Source organism: Mustela putorius, unplaced genomic scaffold, assembly GCF_011764305.1.
Source record: "Mustela putorius furo isolate JIRA1106 unplaced genomic scaffold, ASM1176430v1.1 tig00000585_pilon_pilon_pilon, whole genome shotgun sequence".
Lineage (NCBI taxonomy): Eukaryota > Metazoa > Chordata > Mammalia > Carnivora > Mustelidae > Mustela > Mustela putorius.
The window spans coordinates 490,118-507,790 of record NW_025421424.1 but is presented as its reverse complement, the minus strand read 5'-3'; the positions used below and the strand labels follow the sequence as shown (position 1 = coordinate 507,790).

The following is a 17,673-nucleotide window of genomic DNA, read 5'->3' as shown; positions in this document are numbered from 1 at the left end:
AAGGGAGAGAAAGAGCATGAGTAGGGAGGAGAGAGAGGGGGAGTAGCCGATGCCCCACTGATCAGGGAGCCTGATGCAGGAATCAATTCTAGGACCCTAGGATTATGACCTGAGCTGCAGGCAGACTGAGCCACCCAGGCACCCCGATAACTTTCATTTTGATGGGTATGAAAGTGGACATGAATACAAAACAGCAAAATGTTTACAAAGAAATAGATGAATCAGGGGTGCCTGGCTGGCTGCATTGGTGGAGCACGCAAATCTTTATCTCTGGGTGGTTAAGTTCGAGCCCCACATTGGGTGTAGAGATTACATTAAAAAAAAAAAAAGATATGAGTGAATATTGTTAAACTGTGTGTGATATGTAGCTACATAGTTTTTGAGAGGAAAGAAGGAGAGGTGAATAGAAATAGATCAGGGTGGTAGTGATTCTGGACATCTTAGAGAAAAAGAGAATGCTGATATTTGTTTATTTGGGCACATATATGAAGGGCCAAATTTTTTGAGCTTTTTAAAATCAAGCAATTCTCTCTTGCAATGAATTCCTCTCTGGGCTCAGGGTTTTTTCCTTTTCCATTTTGTAGAACTCAGTATAGACCACTTGTTTGCTCTGTGCTATGTCTGGATTCCCTTAAATGCCAAAAAACTATTTAGCTTTGGCAGTAAGCAGCTGCTTACCAGGCTCCTGGCCAAGGCATGTTCCGAAATGAAGCTCTCTTGGACAGAGTTGTTTACGACCTTTCACCTTATAACCTGGTATTGAGATAAAAATTTGCTCCCTGATTCTTCTTTTTGGGTTCCTGAATCAAAGGAATAAAAAATCATGTAGGTTCCTGTCCTGAGAACGGGGTACAAACACTTGTGGAATGCCAGGCTGGGGGTGGGAGGGGTCCAGGAGGGTCAGCCTAGTCAGGTTAAGTCAGGGAGTTTTCAAGTGAGATCGTCTTTACCTGTGCCTTCCCCACCCTCTTCAATCTCTGTGCCAATAAAAATCAAAAGGTGATAGTTTGTTTTACTGGAGTTGGTTAAGTAAAGCCAAAGCTTTCAGGGAGAGAAATGCCCTCACTACTCTGTTGCCAGTCAGAGTCAGAGCTGGTTGTGTTTCTTTCCTTAGCTTCTGGTCTGATAAACAAATAAACCCCTTTGTCACCTCCACTCTATGAACTTCCCTTTACTCTAACCTATCAGCTTTTTCCCATTTTCCCCCTAGACAACGTTAGTTTAGAGGCAACTAGAAGTAGAAAGAAGTATGGAATTCCAGACTGCTCAACTGTGTGTCTGCCTCCGAGTCATTAATAATATATTAGTAATTGTATAGCATCTTAAGAGTTCAAAGTGACTTTTTTGTCATTTATTGAGCACCTGTAATGGACCAAGTCCTTAACATAATTATTTCAATAACATTTTATTTATAAATAAATATGTCATCTGTATGTTCCAGAAAGGATTTAAGGTAGATTATTTATTGAATTCTCACAATAACCCTGTGACTCAGGGTTGATTAAGTCAGGCTCAGAGGATTAAGTAATTTGCCTGAGGTCATAGATTTTGTTAATAGAGCAAGATCTTGAACCCAAGTTTGTCTGGACTGAAGTATGAAGTCTTTCTAATGTGTTGTCCTGTCTCTCAGTGCTTTAACACATTGTATCTTATTTGATGCTTGCTATAAGGGATAAGGATTCAGGGCAAGACTCACAAAATTTTAGAGTCAAAGCAGACTCTACCAGTCTTCAAACAACAACCACCACCACCCCACAAAAGAGAGAGAGAGACAGAGAAAGACACACACACACACACACACACACACACACACACACACACCCCACCTACCCCTAGGACATACAGCTGGTAACCTGCGGGGCCATTCTCCAAATCCAGGATCCTTAACACATAATATAAAGCTCTTGTCTCCAGGATGCTTTGCAAGTGTTCTTGTTTTTTTAATTTAGGTTTAATTATTAAAAACACCTTATCTGGAAGCCCACATTTCGTGTTTATTGGAGTCTGTTTTTCTATCATGTGGAGGAAAGAATGGACATGTAGGAGTTGCCCAACTTCAGGGAGAGGTAGGGAGAGAAGGTAAATTAATTTGTTCAGAACTACTGTAGACTCATTTAGATACTTCTTAAAATTGCCTTATTATATTAAGAAATGTAGTTCCCTTCTCATGCTATTACTCCTCTGTTTTCTTTCCTGTACTATTATATTTCTTAAGAGAATAACTTATATAGGCTTTCTGCATTGACTAAATTTGTCTCTTTGTAGTCTGGCTTCTGCTACCACTGAAATGGTTTTCTTCAAGGTTTCCAGAGGAAACCAGAAGGCTTTTTTGGCCTTATTCCCTTTGGCTCCTATATAGTTTGAAACTGACATCTTTTTAAAATGTAGACATTCATCTTGAGTTTTGGACTTTCTCCTTTTCTGGCAATTTTTTATTTCTCTAATTCCAAAAGCTTTTCTGGAGGACTTGTCCTTGGCCCTCTCCTTTTCTTCCTTTAAGCTTTGCTCTTCAGTTTGCCCATCTGTATATCACTTATGTAAAATTTTTACTCTATCTTTAGCCTGTTTCCAAAGCTGCAGCTAGCATCGCAAATTCAACTTGTCCAGTATAGAATTAATAATCTTCCCCCTGTGTTCAAACTCAGTTCTTCCCTTTGTTTCTTTTAATGGAACTATTATACATCCCCCCAATTATCAAGGCTTAAAATCCAGGAATTGCTTTTGATTCCATCCTATCTATATGACATTCCCCACATCCAATCAATTGCCAAATTCTGTGGAGGCCATCTTTGCAGGGTTTCTAGAATTTACCTCTTATTTATTATTCCACTGCCAGCACTCTGATTCATGTCCTTGTTACTTTTGCCTAGATTATTTTAATACCTTGTAACTGACCTTTCTGCTATAATCAATAGATCATAATCAGATTAATCTAACAAAATTGAACTCTTGTCTGTTCCTGTGATGCTCCAAAACCCACTGATTACTGAATCAAATCCAAATGCTTCAACCTAGCCTTTAAAGTCTTCACAAATTGGCCTTAACCAAACTTTCCAGTCCCGTTTGCCTCTACTTCCTCATCTATGTACCTTATACCTCAGCCAAACCTGAGTACTTAGTGTTCCCCAAATACATCCTTCTCTGCCTTTACGTCTTTGGTTATGCTTTTCTCTTTACCTGGAATGCCTGACCTTCCTCCCCCATCTCTGCATTTTGAAATCCTATCCACTCTTTTGTTGACAGCCAAATGACTTTCTTCTATGAAACCTTTCTTGATTCCCAGTCCTCTCATCTTTCACCTTGCCATCAAGTTGAATTTCACTCTCTTCTAAATGCTCCGTGACACAAATGTTACTTATATTTCTTATATAAAATCTACACATAAGTTTTCTTTTCTCTCCTGGACAATGAATTCCTAGAGAGTCTTTAAAAAAAAAAAAAAATCTTTGTATTCTTTATAGCACCTTGCAGAATACATTTCATAGGTTAAATATATTATTCAGTATAAATTGAATTGGTAGGTTGTGGTGTGTCTATAGAACAGAATATGCCACTAATCAGAACCTAGTATTGTTTCTTACCAGTATAAGACTAAATTTCAACCTCACTTCCTTCTGCTGTGCTAGAACATATGCAACCAGTCCCTTCCTCAAAGCCTATGGCCCAGTCGTGTATCAGAGCAAGGGTGGTAAGTCAGTGAGAGGTGATGATTTGTTTTTCTGAGGGGAAAATTGGACTATGTTGATATTTATAAACATGAAAGATTTGGGACATTGTGTGCTTAGCCCAACTTCCTCTTTTCTGAGAATTTTTTTTTTCTTACACAATTCAGTAATCCATTTGCTCAGCCCTGCCACCTAGTGGGTGGACTAATGTATTGTCAAGATCCTTAGTCCAAGAATTGTCTCAAATGCATCAAAGATTTTCTGAAACCTGAAACCCTAAGTGACAAAGACGATTCTTTGATTGTGAGAAGAAGGAGCAGAGGAAAGAATATGATATTCATGCCTGAGAGGAAGAAACTATATATTAAGCCAGTTTTCTATTTTTTACCTAGACTAACATTTAACAATACATTCTTTGTTAATAGCATTTTATAGTGTATATAGAGCTGTTTATACATGTGCATTATTAAGCAATTGCATTAACATTTGATTCTAACTAAATAGGCAGGTAGATATTTTGCAGAAGAGAATATTGTGATTCAGAGAGTTCAACTGACTTGCCTAAGGTCACACATCTAGGATAAAATTCATCTGACTTATGGCTGAAAAATCTAAGTAGTCCATCTCTGCTCCTTAAACAAAGAAAATTAATCTCCTTTGTAAAGATTGATTTCTACTAGCAGATTTAATTGCCACCTTCTTTGTATTCCTACAGTATGTTGGACATACTTCTACATATTATGAATATTGATCATTTATCTTATAATTATCTGTGTTTCTTCCCACCTAAACCAAGTTCCCCGAAGGTAAGAACCATGTTTGTCTTATGGCCTGGCATAATTTAGGTGATTCAAAAATTCTAAAGAAGGGTCAAAATCAATCAGTAGGATTATTTTAGCCTGATCAGCTAATGTGTAGATAGACAGCCCCTCCCATGACTCGTCCTTCTTGTTCTTGTCTGTTCTCCATCACTACATTTCAAGGCTATAGGCTTGTCTGTGGTAGGTGCAGGGCTGTATTCTCCACACAGAGAATACCACAGCAGAATCTTCTGTTTTTGATGCTGTAGTTTTAGCAAAGGGACTTTCAATTCTTGGCCAGGGTGAGGTGGGCTGAGAGGGCAGGATGAAGAAGCTGACTGATTTTTTAAAAATCTGACCACTCATTTCTCAGAGGTAGGAGGTGGAGAAAAGTGCTGTATCAAAGACTGATTACATAAAGATGTGGCATATGCATACAATGGAATGTTACTCAGCATTAAAGAAATGAGATCTTGCCATCAGTGACAACATGGATGGACCTACAGGGTATTATGTTAAGTGAAATAAGTCAGAAGGAGAAAGATAGATACCATATGATTCCACTTATATGTGGAATCTAAAAACAAAATGAATGAACAAACAAAAAGAAATGGACCCTTAAATACAGAGAACAAACTGATGGTTACCAGAGGGGAGGGGATGAGGGTGGGCAAAATGCGTGAAGTGGAGTGGGAGGTACAGCCTTCCAGTTACAGAATGAATAAGTCATGGGGATGAAAAGTACAGCCTAAGGAATATAGTCAATGATATTACAATAGTGTTGCATGGTGACAGATGGCGACTACCCTTGTGGTCAGCATAGCACTAAACTGTAGACTTGTCTAATCACTATGTTATACACCTGTAACTAATGTAACATTGTGTCAACTATATAGTTTCATATATATATATATATATATATATATATATATATATATATATATATATCTTTGAACCAAGAGCAGATAATGATTCCAAAATCATTAGCCCTGTGGTGAAGGCAAATTCCAGTTATCCTGCCTGATTTCTCTTTCACTTTCTGAAAGCCCACCTTCCATTCACACACAAGTTTTATCTCAGGAAACATATGTAATATATTTCTTCCTGTTGGAAAGGATGATGAATAATTTGGTTTGGGAGTAGGCAGAAAAATTGAGGAAGGCCTTTTATTTTCTAATGCTTTGCCTTCTCTCCTTTCCTTTATGCTGGAGCAGTTTCCTGACATTGATTTTGGCAACCATAATTACTGCAGCACGGAAATTATCTCTATTTCCTTGAGAAGAAGCGTGGGGAGGAATTTGCCATAAAGCACACAAAGTGGATGAAGTGGGTTGGGAGGTGTTGGGTAGACCTAAGAAGTGTGTGAGGTGGCCACAAATTTGATAATTAAGGGGAAAAGCTCAGGACTGGCCAAAGTGGGAATGTCTTCCCTTTTAAAAATCAAAATAATGTTGCTTAAAATCACATATTTAGGGCTCACACAAAAAACATCAGTTCTCATGCCCTCCTACTGAGACATTCATTAGAGTCTCTTCCAATTCAGTTAGCTTTTTTTTTTTTAAAAGATTTTATTTATTTATTTGACAGAGAGAAATCACAAGTAGATGGAGAGGCAGGCAGAGAGAGAGAGAGAGGGAAGCAGGCTTCCTGCTGAGCAGAGAGCCCGATGCGGGACTCGATTCCAGGACCCTGAGATCATGACCTGAGCCGAAGGCAGCGGCTTAACCCACTGAGCCACCCAGGCACCCCCAGTTAGCTTTTTTATCTGGCATTTACTTCCTATTTCTAGGTTAAATGTTTCTCCTTTGACTTCTTAATTTAGAAATAGTAGACACAGATTTTACTTTTTTGTTATAGTAATTGAAATGTCAGCTTTCACATTATGTTGTATATCTGCCTTCTCTTTCCTTTACCTCATTCTCCTAATAGTTATAGCACAGTTTGGGCTGTATCAATAGTTAGTGTTTACATTACTGTCGCTGTGTAAATAATATCCACTGTGGAGCCAAGTAACATATTTTCATTATTTCATGTCTTGAACAACCCTTTGTTTGTTGTAAGGTTATATGTAATAATTTATTTAAACAATTTATTTAACTGTGACACTACCTCCAATTTATTCCTGAAATGCCTATTCCATCAAATATTTATTAGAATTTTCTCTCAAATGACCAACATACCTAACAATCTAAGAAATCACATTTCTTTTCCTGGGAGACTCGCCCCAGCCCCAGTGAGTACTTCTTTTTAGTCACCATCGCCATCTGCTGACTATTGGTGGAATTGAAACACAGAATTATGAGGTGCAGGGCTGATGTTTTTAAGCCAGAAAATGTGCTTTCTATGGTATTTGGCCTTTGGAATGACAATCTGGAGGAAGGAATATGTCCCTGTGATAGGAGTAGAAAAGAGAATACAAAATCATGAAATACTCCCTCTCCCTTGCCCCGCCGTTCTCTTCTTTTCTGTGTTTTCCGAGAAGAACAAGTCTGTTCTAATATTCCTTATGATGCTGTGGTCATTCTAAGTCTTTGTCAGATCCACCAAAGGAAAAGGGAAAGGTGGGCTACCTGTTTGTTTGTTTGTTTGTTTGTTTAATTTTAGCTTTATTGGGTATACTTGATGTAAGTAAGATGAACTACACATATTTAAAGTGTATAATTTCATGGGTTCAGGGGTGTCTGGGAGACTGATGGTTAGGTATCTGCCTTCGGATCCGGTCGTGATCCCAGGGTCCTGGGATGTAGCCCTGCATCCAGCTCCCTGACCAGGCAGGACCCTGCATCGTCTTCTCCCTCTGCCTGCTGCTCTGCCTGCCTGTGCTCACTCTCTCTCTTTCTCTCTCTCATTCTCTGTCAAATAAATTAAAAAAATCTTAAACAAAATAAAGTATATAATTTCATGGGTTCTAACATATGTATACCCATGAAATTGCTGCTACAATCAAGTTAATGAACATGTTACTTCCCATATTTCCTCTTGCCCCTTTGTAAGCCATCTCTCCCTCCTTTCACCCATTCCTAAGCAACCATTGATCTCCTTTCTGTCCCTATATATTAGTTTACATTTTCTAAAACTTTATAAAAATGGAAACAACCAATATATACTCTTTGTTGTTGTTGTTTGGCTCCTTTTGTTTGCATAATTATTTTGAGATTCATCATGTTATGTGCATTTGTAGTTTATTTCATTTTATTGCTGACTGATATTGTCTATGGATTTATCACAACTGGTAAATTGTGATAAACTTTATCTCAAATGACCAACATACTAATAATCTAAGAAATCAGATTTCATCTGTTGATGGACATTTGGGTTGCTTCCAATTTTTTTGGTTATTTCAGAGAAAACTATAATGAACGTTTGTGCATATGTCTTTGTGCTGACACACATTATCATTTCCCTGGGGTCACTACTTAGAAGTGGGATGTTTAGATCATATGGTATGTATATGCTTAATTTTGAGAAACTGCCAAACCATTTGTACAAACTAGTTGTACCATTTTACATTTCCACCAGTAGGTTGTGAGAACTCCACTTCTTCCAACACTTGATATAATCAGTCTTTTTAATGTTAACCATTATAGTGGTTGTGTAGTGTTTTCTCATTGTGACTAATTTGGTTTGCATTTCCCTAATGACTAATAACGTTGAGCATCTTTTCATGCGTTTATTTTGAGCTACCCATTTATTTGTTTGTTTGTTTGTTTTTAAAGATTTTATTTATCCATTTGACAGAGAGATCACAAGTAGGCAGAGAGGCAGGCAGAGAGAGGGGAGAAGCAGGCTCCCTGCTGGGCAGAGAGCCAGATGTTGGGCTCCATCCCAAGACCCTGAGATCATGACCCGAGCTGAAGGCAGAGGTTTTAACCCACTGAGCCACCCAGGCGCCCCTACCCATTTTTAAATAAACACTCCACTGGTACTAGGGCTAACCTTAAGTTTGGGCAAAAGAAACTGTGTTACATGACAGGTACCATAGAAAAATCTAATTCATCAGTTGGCCATGAAATTATCTTTTTTTTTTTTTAAGATTTTATTTATTGGACAGATAGAGTTCATAAGTAGACAGAGAGGCAGGCAGAGAGAGAGAGAGAGAATGGGAAGCAGGCTTCCTGCTGAGCAGAGAGCCCAGTGTGGGACTTGATCCCAGGGATCATGACCTAAGCCAAAGGCAGAGGCCTTAACCCACTCAGCCACCCACGCACCCCTGGCCATGAAGTTCTTAACTGACTTGATATTCCCACATCTGAGGGATAAAGTTACTCTTTTGAGTTCAGAAAACTAATTTAAGGAGCAGTTAAGAAAGAAGTCACTTGTGTGGAGGCAGCCACACAAGCTGCACTCCTTGTCCACCTCCACAACCGGAATCTTCAATGGCTCTGTTTCCTTGACAACACAGTGTAGTGATGAAGAGTTAAGGCTTTGGAGCCCAGTCACCTGGGTTCAACAGTTATTGTCAGTTACTGAATTAAGTACTGTTCAACCATTTACATGCTATGTGATTGTGGGAAAGTTGCTTAATCTTGCTGTACCTCAATTTCCTTATATAAAAGTGAAGATGACACTATTACCTTCTTGAGAGAGTTGTGAAAATTAAATGAATTAATATGTTAAAAATGTTTAGAACATTACCTGGTAATATTAAGCTCACAGCTATTAATTTAAATTCCTTGGACTCACTTTCAAGGTCCCTCATAATTTGGCCTCTGTCCATCTTCTAGTCCATTCCTTCCTATCTCCTTCATTTGAGTTTTGCTGGTTTCCTCATTGAAGAATGAATTTATGCACAACTCCGGACAGTCTTCATTGCCCTGGAAGGCCCTTAACAATTCAAATCCTGGGGCACCTGGGTGGCTCAGTGGGTTAAAGCCTCTGCCTTTGGCTCAGGTCATGATCCCAGGGTCCTGGGATTGAGTCCCACCGGGTTCTCTGCTTAGCAGGGAGCCTGCTTCTCTCTCTCTGTCTGCCTTTCGGCCTACTTGTGATCTCTGTCTGTCAAATAAATAAAATCTTAAAAAAAAAAAAAAAATTCAAATCCTTTCCAGTCTTCAAAGATCACTTCAAATCCCATCCCTTCTATTGCCTCTTATTATTTCTTTAATTCTCATCAACTATCTTCCATTATTTCATGTGTCATCTATCTTTTTTTTTTTTTTAAGAATTTATTTATTTATTTGACAGAGAGAGATCACAAGTAGGCAGAGAGGCAGGCAGAGAGAGAGAGGAGGAAGCAGGCTCCCCACTGAGCAGAGAGCCCAATGCGGGACTCGATCCCAGGACCCTGGGATCATGACCCGAGCCGAAGGCAGCGGCTTAACCCACTGAGCCACCCAGGCGCCCTCGTGTGTCATCTATCTTCCATCACCTAATTCCCATCTGAATTCATTGCATCACAGAATTTAGGGAATAATTGCACACTCATCACTCCTCCACTTCAGTCAGTTTTGTTTCCCTAATAGCCTGTAAACATCCCAAGGGCAGATATAGTATCTGATACTTCTGAGCCCTCTTTCGATGGAGTAAATACATCGTCTTTACTCCATTTCAAGCATCTGTAAAGAGATTCAACAAAGGCAGCAGAAGAGGATGTGAAGAATTCATAGCTTTAATAACAGATTATGTAGAGGTGGGGATGCTAGCTGCTTTCCTATCCATGCCATGCTCCAAAGGTAGAGTTTCCCTCCTCCTAAGATCCAGACAAGCCCTGTTTCATTTCTGAGCCAGAAAGAGCACATCTTACCGATTTTTATTTATCAGATAGACTCCATCCTTAATCATTTCCTCCTCTTTCCATCTTCCAAGAGAAAATATTGTTGGATTTTTACATCTCTCATAGGTAATGGTCATGTCTTCCTCTTTCAATTCTTTCATCTTAAAAGTCTCAACCCTTAAGTTTTCTACTGGTCATCAAGATCCCTATAGCCTCTAAGTTTGTTGGGGTGATTTCAGGAGTAGAGGAACTACAACAATCGTGTATCATAACTGGGACTGGGAAAATGGACAAAGAGCCACTACAGAAGTCTAGATTACAGAAGCTTTGCCCAAAATCCTTATTCTGTGATCATTTCAGTCCTGGACTATAGCCTTATCTGACTCTGGTTAAATGTCGTTATTTCATGTGTCTTCTAGTTCCCTCTGTTTCCTTCAGGGATTCTTCATGTTCTTCCCTGCCTGTCTCTATCCCCTGATCATTTCAAACCAGTCATGGGGTTGCTGGCCTAGTTACTGAATGCAAAGCCACAGAAGAAGGAGCCCAGATAGTGGGGCCAGGAGGGTTCCTGAGGAAAGAGTAACTCCGGCATCTGAGGGGAAGAGATGCAGCTTTTCTAAGTCTGGCAGGAAAGCTCGGGCGTCCTCCAAAGCTGCCTGAGCTGCCACCGTGAAGTTGGGGTCACCAGAGATCAAAACATCAAAGACACAAGAATGGAAGTAAGCATCTTCTACAGGCAGCCCTTCCTTGCACAGCTGTTTGGCCGTATCAATGGTTATAGCTCCACGACGACTGCGTTCTGAGCGAGAGAGTCGCTGACTTGGGGGACACCCCCCAACACAGAGCTGCAGGTCCTGCTCAGCAGAGAAGGCTCTGGCCACATCCTCTGCTACCTTGATGGAGAAGGAGAGCTGCCCAGCTGTCTGCCGAATGATTATAGTTGTGCCGATATAGGCAGCTTGGATCTCCACATGATTCCCAGGATTAGTAGTTCGAATGGACAAACTAGAGCCCCCAGGTCGGTCACCTCCATTGATAGAACCATCTTCGAAGGCTGCTGGAAGATTGTCCACCTCAGCCTGGTAGACCTTCTGATCAATGCATTCCTGCATGTTCTTAAATATAATGGTAAGCTGTGAGGGCAAGAGGGAAAACAGTTCATTTGGGGCTCAGTACTTCGTCCCCTTACCACCAGCGGGCTCACACACAGTCAAGGATCTGATCTGGGCCTCCAGAGTAGGCTTATTGTGGTCTTCCCTCACTCTGATCTCTTTGTACTCTGGTATTGCCCAGCCGTCCCTGCTCAACCCCTCCCTCTCCTTTTTGGTCTCGATCTCAGCAACTCACAGGAGAAAGAAAAGTTTCCCTTCTGTGACTCCTCAACCTAGGACTCCTCAGCTCTCCCCTCAACGTTCTTTTTTGTTTTCTGCATTTGAGTGAAATTCCCAGGGAGGGAAAGTGACTTAAGGAGCTTAAGTGTTAAATGACTTAAGTGTTGGTGGGAGGGTATGGCGGGAGATGTAGGAGAAGTGGAGGAGGAGGAGGAAAGGGAATGGCAGCATTGCTGTGGAACAGTGAGGATGGGAGGGAGGGGTACCGTGGGGCGACCATGAGAGGGTTTGGAGGAGCTGCTGAGTCCCTGACCTTGCGGGTAGCGGTGGCGTTGGCCCCCGATGCCACGGGGGAGCTGGTGGCCTGGACAAAAAGGAAGTCATTATCCAGCAGGGGCCAAGCTCCTTGGACACGGCACGTGTGAAAGAGGTGGTGGAAGCTGCGCACGTGGGGGTCCCCAAAGGAGGCGCAATGCAGGAAGCCCGGGGGACGACCGTGCAGCCGGGAAAACTGGCCCTCATAGTCACAGGGGTCCGGGGCTGGGGGTCCGGAGGAGCGGACTGGGCCGGAGCCTGGAAGGGCGGGGCCGAGGGGCGGGGGAGGGGCCGTGGGGCCCTGGCGGGAGCAGTTGTGCTGGATCATCAGGTCTTCGATACCGTGCACCGCCGAATGGAAGGCCAGGTCCCCGCGGCAGGTGCGGGCGGTGCGCCGGGTACAGAGAGCGTAGGAGCGGAGGGCTCGACAGAGGCCGCCGGAGCCCGCGCCACCCCGGCTCCCTGCTCCTGCTCCTCCTCCTCCTCGAAGTGCTCCCGGTGAACCCCCACCTCTAAGGCTCAGGGTGGATGATACATACTCAGCATTGCAGCGGAGGATCTTGCATTGAGAATGAGCTGAGGACAAAGGGAGAAAATTGTGAGAAGGCTCCTAGATCCGGGCTCAACTTTCCCAAGTCTGATGCGGGGGGGGGGGGGGGGGGGGCGTGGGATTTCAGCAGCTCCTAAAACCCAACTGAGCCCGAGTTCCAGTCCTATCCCGGGTCCCCAGCCCCCAGCTCCCTAGTTCCTGTGTTCGCTGGGTCTTGATAAAAATGTGTAAGCCCGCTAGATCTCTTCTTCTAGATGAAGCGCTTTTCCAGTGCCCTTCCCCAAGGCGAATGGGAAATAAAATAGATCTGTTTGAGAGGTGGGACAGTGACTGGAACTCCGCAGCACCCATCTCTTCTCCTCACACATGCTCACCTGCCCACCCTTGCACAGCAGAGGACCCTCTAGGTTCCCCAGCCCTTCCCTAGCCCTTCCTTACCATGTCCACAGAGGAGCAGCAGGAGGGTGAGAGTGCTTAGAGTTGGGGGGCTGCCATGGGGGGACCAGCCTGGATTCCCCATACCTATCCGGCCAGGTCCCCCCAGGCTCCGGCTCTTTCCAGCTGATGACCCTCCTACCTAGTGAATTTTGACCGGACCTCCTGTAAGGGACTGAAAAAAGAAATTTGGCTGGGCATGGGGAGAGAGAAGAGTTGAAAATCATTCAGGATGATGTGAAGAGAATTTGGGAAGATCAGGAAAAGGATGAGCGGTCAGGAGTTGGGGAGGATAGGGTTCCCCAAATGTAAGTGTGGCTGTTAAGCCTCTGTGCCCTGCTCTTGTGGCGACTTATGCAATACCCTGAGGTGGGGGTGGAAGGAAAGTTGACTGGACTGGTGGGGGGTGGGGACATGGGCAGAGTCCACTGTATTGCCCCATCCTGAACTACCAAACAACAGAAATATCAAAAAAGGAGGAATCATGTGGATGGATCAGACCCCAGTCATCTCTGTCATCCTCCATAAAATTAGGATCTGAAAATACTTCAGAAACATACCTCTTATATGCCCTTCCCCGTCCAGAGGGGAGACCCTCCAGGGGTCATTCATTTCTCTTCCTTCTTTGTGTCAGAATTTTTTGCAAGAAGGAGTGAGGGTGGACTACCCATTCCCTCTCTAGAACATCAGTATTCAAAGGAAAAGGGACCCATCTCATTAATCTACTAGAGAGCTAGGAGTATAATCCCTCTCTCCTAAGGAATAACGGGACGCAAACCAAGCATGCAAATCAATATTTGTGCTGAGGTAACAGTTTTTGTATTTTTTAAAAAATTTTTTCCAAATCTGACTGAAGAACCACTCTTTTCATCTTCCTTTTGCAAATTCAGAAGTTCCCAATCTTTTGACGAGAACAGGCCTTGGGGAGGGCCTAAGCCCCTCTTGCCAAACTCCCATTTCTTGGGGTAAAGATACGAGTGGAGTCAGAGTCATGCGGGAGGGAGAATGGGGTGGCAAGACTAGAGTGTGGTGATAACAATTTACAAGGAGTAGCCCCACCCTTGGAAGCCCAATGTGAAGGGCAACGCTGAGTACAGGCAGGGTGGAGGGGTACCAATGACTAATCATCTGAGGCTAAATTTGGTCTTGGTGAGAAAACCACAGAATAGGGGATATGCAAAACTCCTAAAACTTCATCAGAAATCTGAGGCAACAGGGTAAGGAGAAGGCTAAAATGGCCAGAGGAAAGATGGAAGACTTCAAGAGGCCAGTGGCCAGCAACCAGAAATAAGACAGGAGAAATGGAGATGGGGCACCTTGGTATGAAAGAGATCCTAGCTTTTGTACAAGAGACATTCAAGTAGGTGTCATAATTTTCTGAAAGTCTAACTTCATTCCAAAAGTTATTAAAGGAATTGCAATTTCATTTTGACTTACTGTTTCCAGAGGTCAAACATTACTCTGATATCCAATTCTCCAGCCATGACTGCCTACTCTGTCGGTCAGCTCCAGCCAGGGGATCCCCCGTCTCTTTCTCCATGTCTCCCCCAGGTTCCCACACCGGCTGCAATCTCACTGAGGTCAGGGAACCAGAGAAGTTTTGGCGTGGGGGGAAGGGGGAGTAAATGGCTGGCCAGAGTACTGGACAGCTGAGCGGGGGAGGGAGGTGGCTACTGAGTTGACTGTTTTAAAAATAGCTAAGTCCAAAATTCCAGGAAGGTTAGTGGGGGTAGGGTATGGGTGAGGGGAGTGGGGAGGGTAGGAGGATTAGAAAGAATATAGAGTATACAGTGCCAAGTGGGGAAGGGGAGGCAGAAATATCATGGGCAAGTCAGATATCCACTTCCAGGTTATGTGAGTAGTCACTGCCTATTCCAGGCAGCCCTCCAGCATTCTCAGTAATAAACGCCCAACCTTTAAAATTACCTACTAGAGTAGGTAATTACATACCTTTCTGTCACCACCCTCACTCCCACTATATTGAATACTGCATTTAGTTTCTACTGAACACATCTAAGAGGTAGCTGACTTCAAATAAGGTCCATAGCAGAGGTAGTCCACATCCCCTCCCTCATCTTTGCAGAGTATTTCAGAAGGACTAAAAAAGCCAGCTGTCCAGAGAAGAAATCTGAGCTCTGAGTTGCTTAGGAGGAGGGTTTGTTTCAGTCTACCAGCCCAGATCCTTGCAGCTGTTTATCCCCCTACCTCATCCATTTTATTCCCTTCGTTTATACAGCCATTCCTCTTCCCTCCCTCTCACCAACTCACACACAAAATATAAGCTTCTGCATTGTTAGAGGAGGAGGCTAACAGCAGAGGTGAAGAAGGAATAGAGACAAGAGTTTTTTAAAGGTTACTCATCCACAGGGGAGGGGGACTTAGAGAGATAAACCGAGAAAAAAGAGATTCAGAAAGATGCTTTTGTAGAGTAACATAATCTTGTGACCTTTTAAGATATTGCAACCAAGGGATTTGGCCATGTTGTATTTTTGCAGCCATAGGTGTCTGGGATCATCATCTCTTATACTTGCCAAGTGAAGTGACTACAAAGGCTGATTCCAAATAATGTCCCTAAGGCATTTGATTAATTGGCTTTGCATTTAATTCAGAATCTAGAGGTCTACACAGTATTCTTCTCTTCATTATCCATATATTTCTGAAAAATTTAGATTTCTCTCAACCACATGAGTCCATAGTATAAGGATTTTACTACAAAAATGTAAAATGCCAACCGAACTATTCAAATGACTTAAAAACACAGTAATTTGACTAGGAAGCTCCTTTGAAAGGAGCCCCTGAGAGAAATGGCTGATTTCAGGTATGGGTCAGGAATTGCTCAAGATAAGCAAAGAAGACTTCAAAAACTATTAGAACTGGGGCACCTGGGTGGCTCAGTGGTTTAGGCTGCTGCCTTTGGCTTGGGTCATGATCTCAGGGTCCTGGGGTCGAGCCCCGCATCGGGCTCCCTGCTCCGCAGGAAGCCTGCTTCCCTCTCTCTCTCTCTCTCTCTCTGCCTGCCTCTCTGCCTGCTTGTGATCTCTCTCTGTCAAATAAATAAATAAAATCTTTAAAAAAAAAAAAAAAAAGAGAGAAATTTCCCCCTCCTCTTGAATTCTCACAGGAAAGATAAGATAAATGTTTGATTCTTTCCAATTATTAACAGTTTTCAAAATAATGAGTTGATCCCCTAGTGCTCTCCAATAATGAGTGGCAAACTCATAGATTTAAGTATATTTGATACAAAGATGATAGTTGAAATATCAAATATGCAAATAGTATCCATTTTGACACTTAAATTAGCCAGTGTAAACTATTCTAGTTGCTGAGTCCTTTTGATACAGTTCTAATAGTTTTTTTTTTAAAGATTTTATTTATTTATTTGACAGAGAGAGATCACAAGCAGGCAGAGAGGTAGGCAGAGAGAGAGGAGGAAGCAGGCTCCCTGCTGAGCAGAGAGCCCGATGCGGGGCTCGATTCCAGGACCCTGGGATCATGACCTGAACCGAAGGCAGCGGCTTAACCCACTGAGCCACCCAGGCGCCCCGAAATTTCTCTTTATAGAAGTTTTCCAGCAGATAAATGAAGAAGGAATGGCATAATTAGAAAATCAACATTTATAACTCCTAATACATTAATGTGTCTAGGCAATGATCAACAATGGCTACTATCCATCATGAAGGGAGAAACAAAGATTGTGTCCTCCTGATCACAGGTGGATTATAAATTCCACCTATTGAAGCAGGCATGCAAAAAAGCCCTTTCAGTCTGAATCTGAACTAGTGTAGAGCTAACTACTAATTTACAGGAAATACAGGAGACATCAAATGACACCACAGAGGCACAAGTCCAGACTGTGAGAATACTCTACAGGACAAAATGACTTGGATTTTTCAACAAATTCAAGAAAAAAAGAAGAAAATGGAGAGGGAACTTAGGCATTAATAGAGACTTAAGAGACATCAAACAGTTGCAGAGTATGGATTTTATTGGATTCTAATTCAAGAAAACAAACAAAAATTATGAGACAGTTGGGGAAATTTGAATGCAAATGAACAATTCATGAATACTTAATGATTTATAAAGTTAGTGTGATAGGTGGTACTTTTTAAAAAGCAAGAGCTTATCTATCTTTGAATATTTGCAGATGAAATGATATGATAGCTGGAATGCTTATAGGCATTCAATCTTACAGAAGATTGAAACATGCACTGATAATTGTTCAAACTGGGAGATAGAGAACTCAGGTATTCATTACCCTAGGATCTTTTTGTAAATGTTTGAAATTTTCATAACAAAATTTTAAAGTCAGAAATTATCTGTGAGCCCTTTGTGTGTGTGTATGTGTATGTGTGTTTGAGTGTGTGTGTCTAATCGTCATCCTTGTCAAAACCTATCTACCAAATGCCACCCAGAACACATTTATAGTCAGCAAAGTTGAGTTTACAGAGAGACCTCTGACTTGTGAATGGGCTTCTTTGTTTCACTTGCAACAGAAGAGTGATTTAAGAATGGGTGATATTGAGAAGGGCAAGAAGATTTTTGTTCAGAATTGTGCCCTAGTGCCATACTGTGGAAAAGGGAGGCAAGCACAAAACTGGGCCAAAGCTCCATGGTTTATCTGGGCAAAAGATAAACCAAGGGCCTGACTTGTCTTCTGCAGATGCCAACAAGAACAAAGGCATCACCTGGGGAGAGGAGACACTGATGAGTATTTGGAGAACCCCAAGAAGTACCTCCCTGGAACAAAAATGATCTCCACCGACATTAAGCAGATGAGGGGAAGAGCAGACTTGATAGCTTTTCTCAAAAAAGGTACTAAGGAGTAACAGTTGTCCACTGCCTTACTTACTACAAAACAAAAATA

General features: G+C 42.2%; 1 protein-coding gene and 1 pseudogene across 2 annotated transcripts; one reads left to right on the top strand and one right to left on the bottom strand.

The window, feature by feature from the left end:
• Nucleotides 1–10,599: 10,599 nt before the first annotated feature.
• Nucleotides 10,600–14,437, bottom strand: HJV (hemojuvelin BMP co-receptor). 2 transcript variants are annotated; one of them, XM_004779663.3, is made up of 4 exons: nt 14,247–14,437; nt 12,813–13,002; nt 11,823–12,400; nt 10,600–11,311 (listed from the first exon to the last, which is right to left on the bottom strand). In XM_004779663.3, the coding sequence occupies exons 2-4, from the start codon at nt 12,892–12,894 to the stop codon at nt 10,691–10,693; spliced, it is 1,281 nt and encodes a 426-aa protein (XP_004779720.1). In that variant the 5' UTR covers nt 12,895–13,002; nt 14,247–14,437; the 3' UTR covers nt 10,600–10,690. The 2 variants fall into 2 exon arrangements, with proteins under 2 accessions (XP_004779720.1, XP_004779719.1); XM_004779662.3 differs by having other exon boundaries at nt 12,813–12,984.
• A 2,880-nt stretch (nt 14,438–17,317) lies between these two features.
• Nucleotides 17,318–17,635, top strand: LOC101689808 (annotated as a pseudogene).
• The last annotated feature ends 38 nt before the right edge of the window (nt 17,636–17,673 follow it).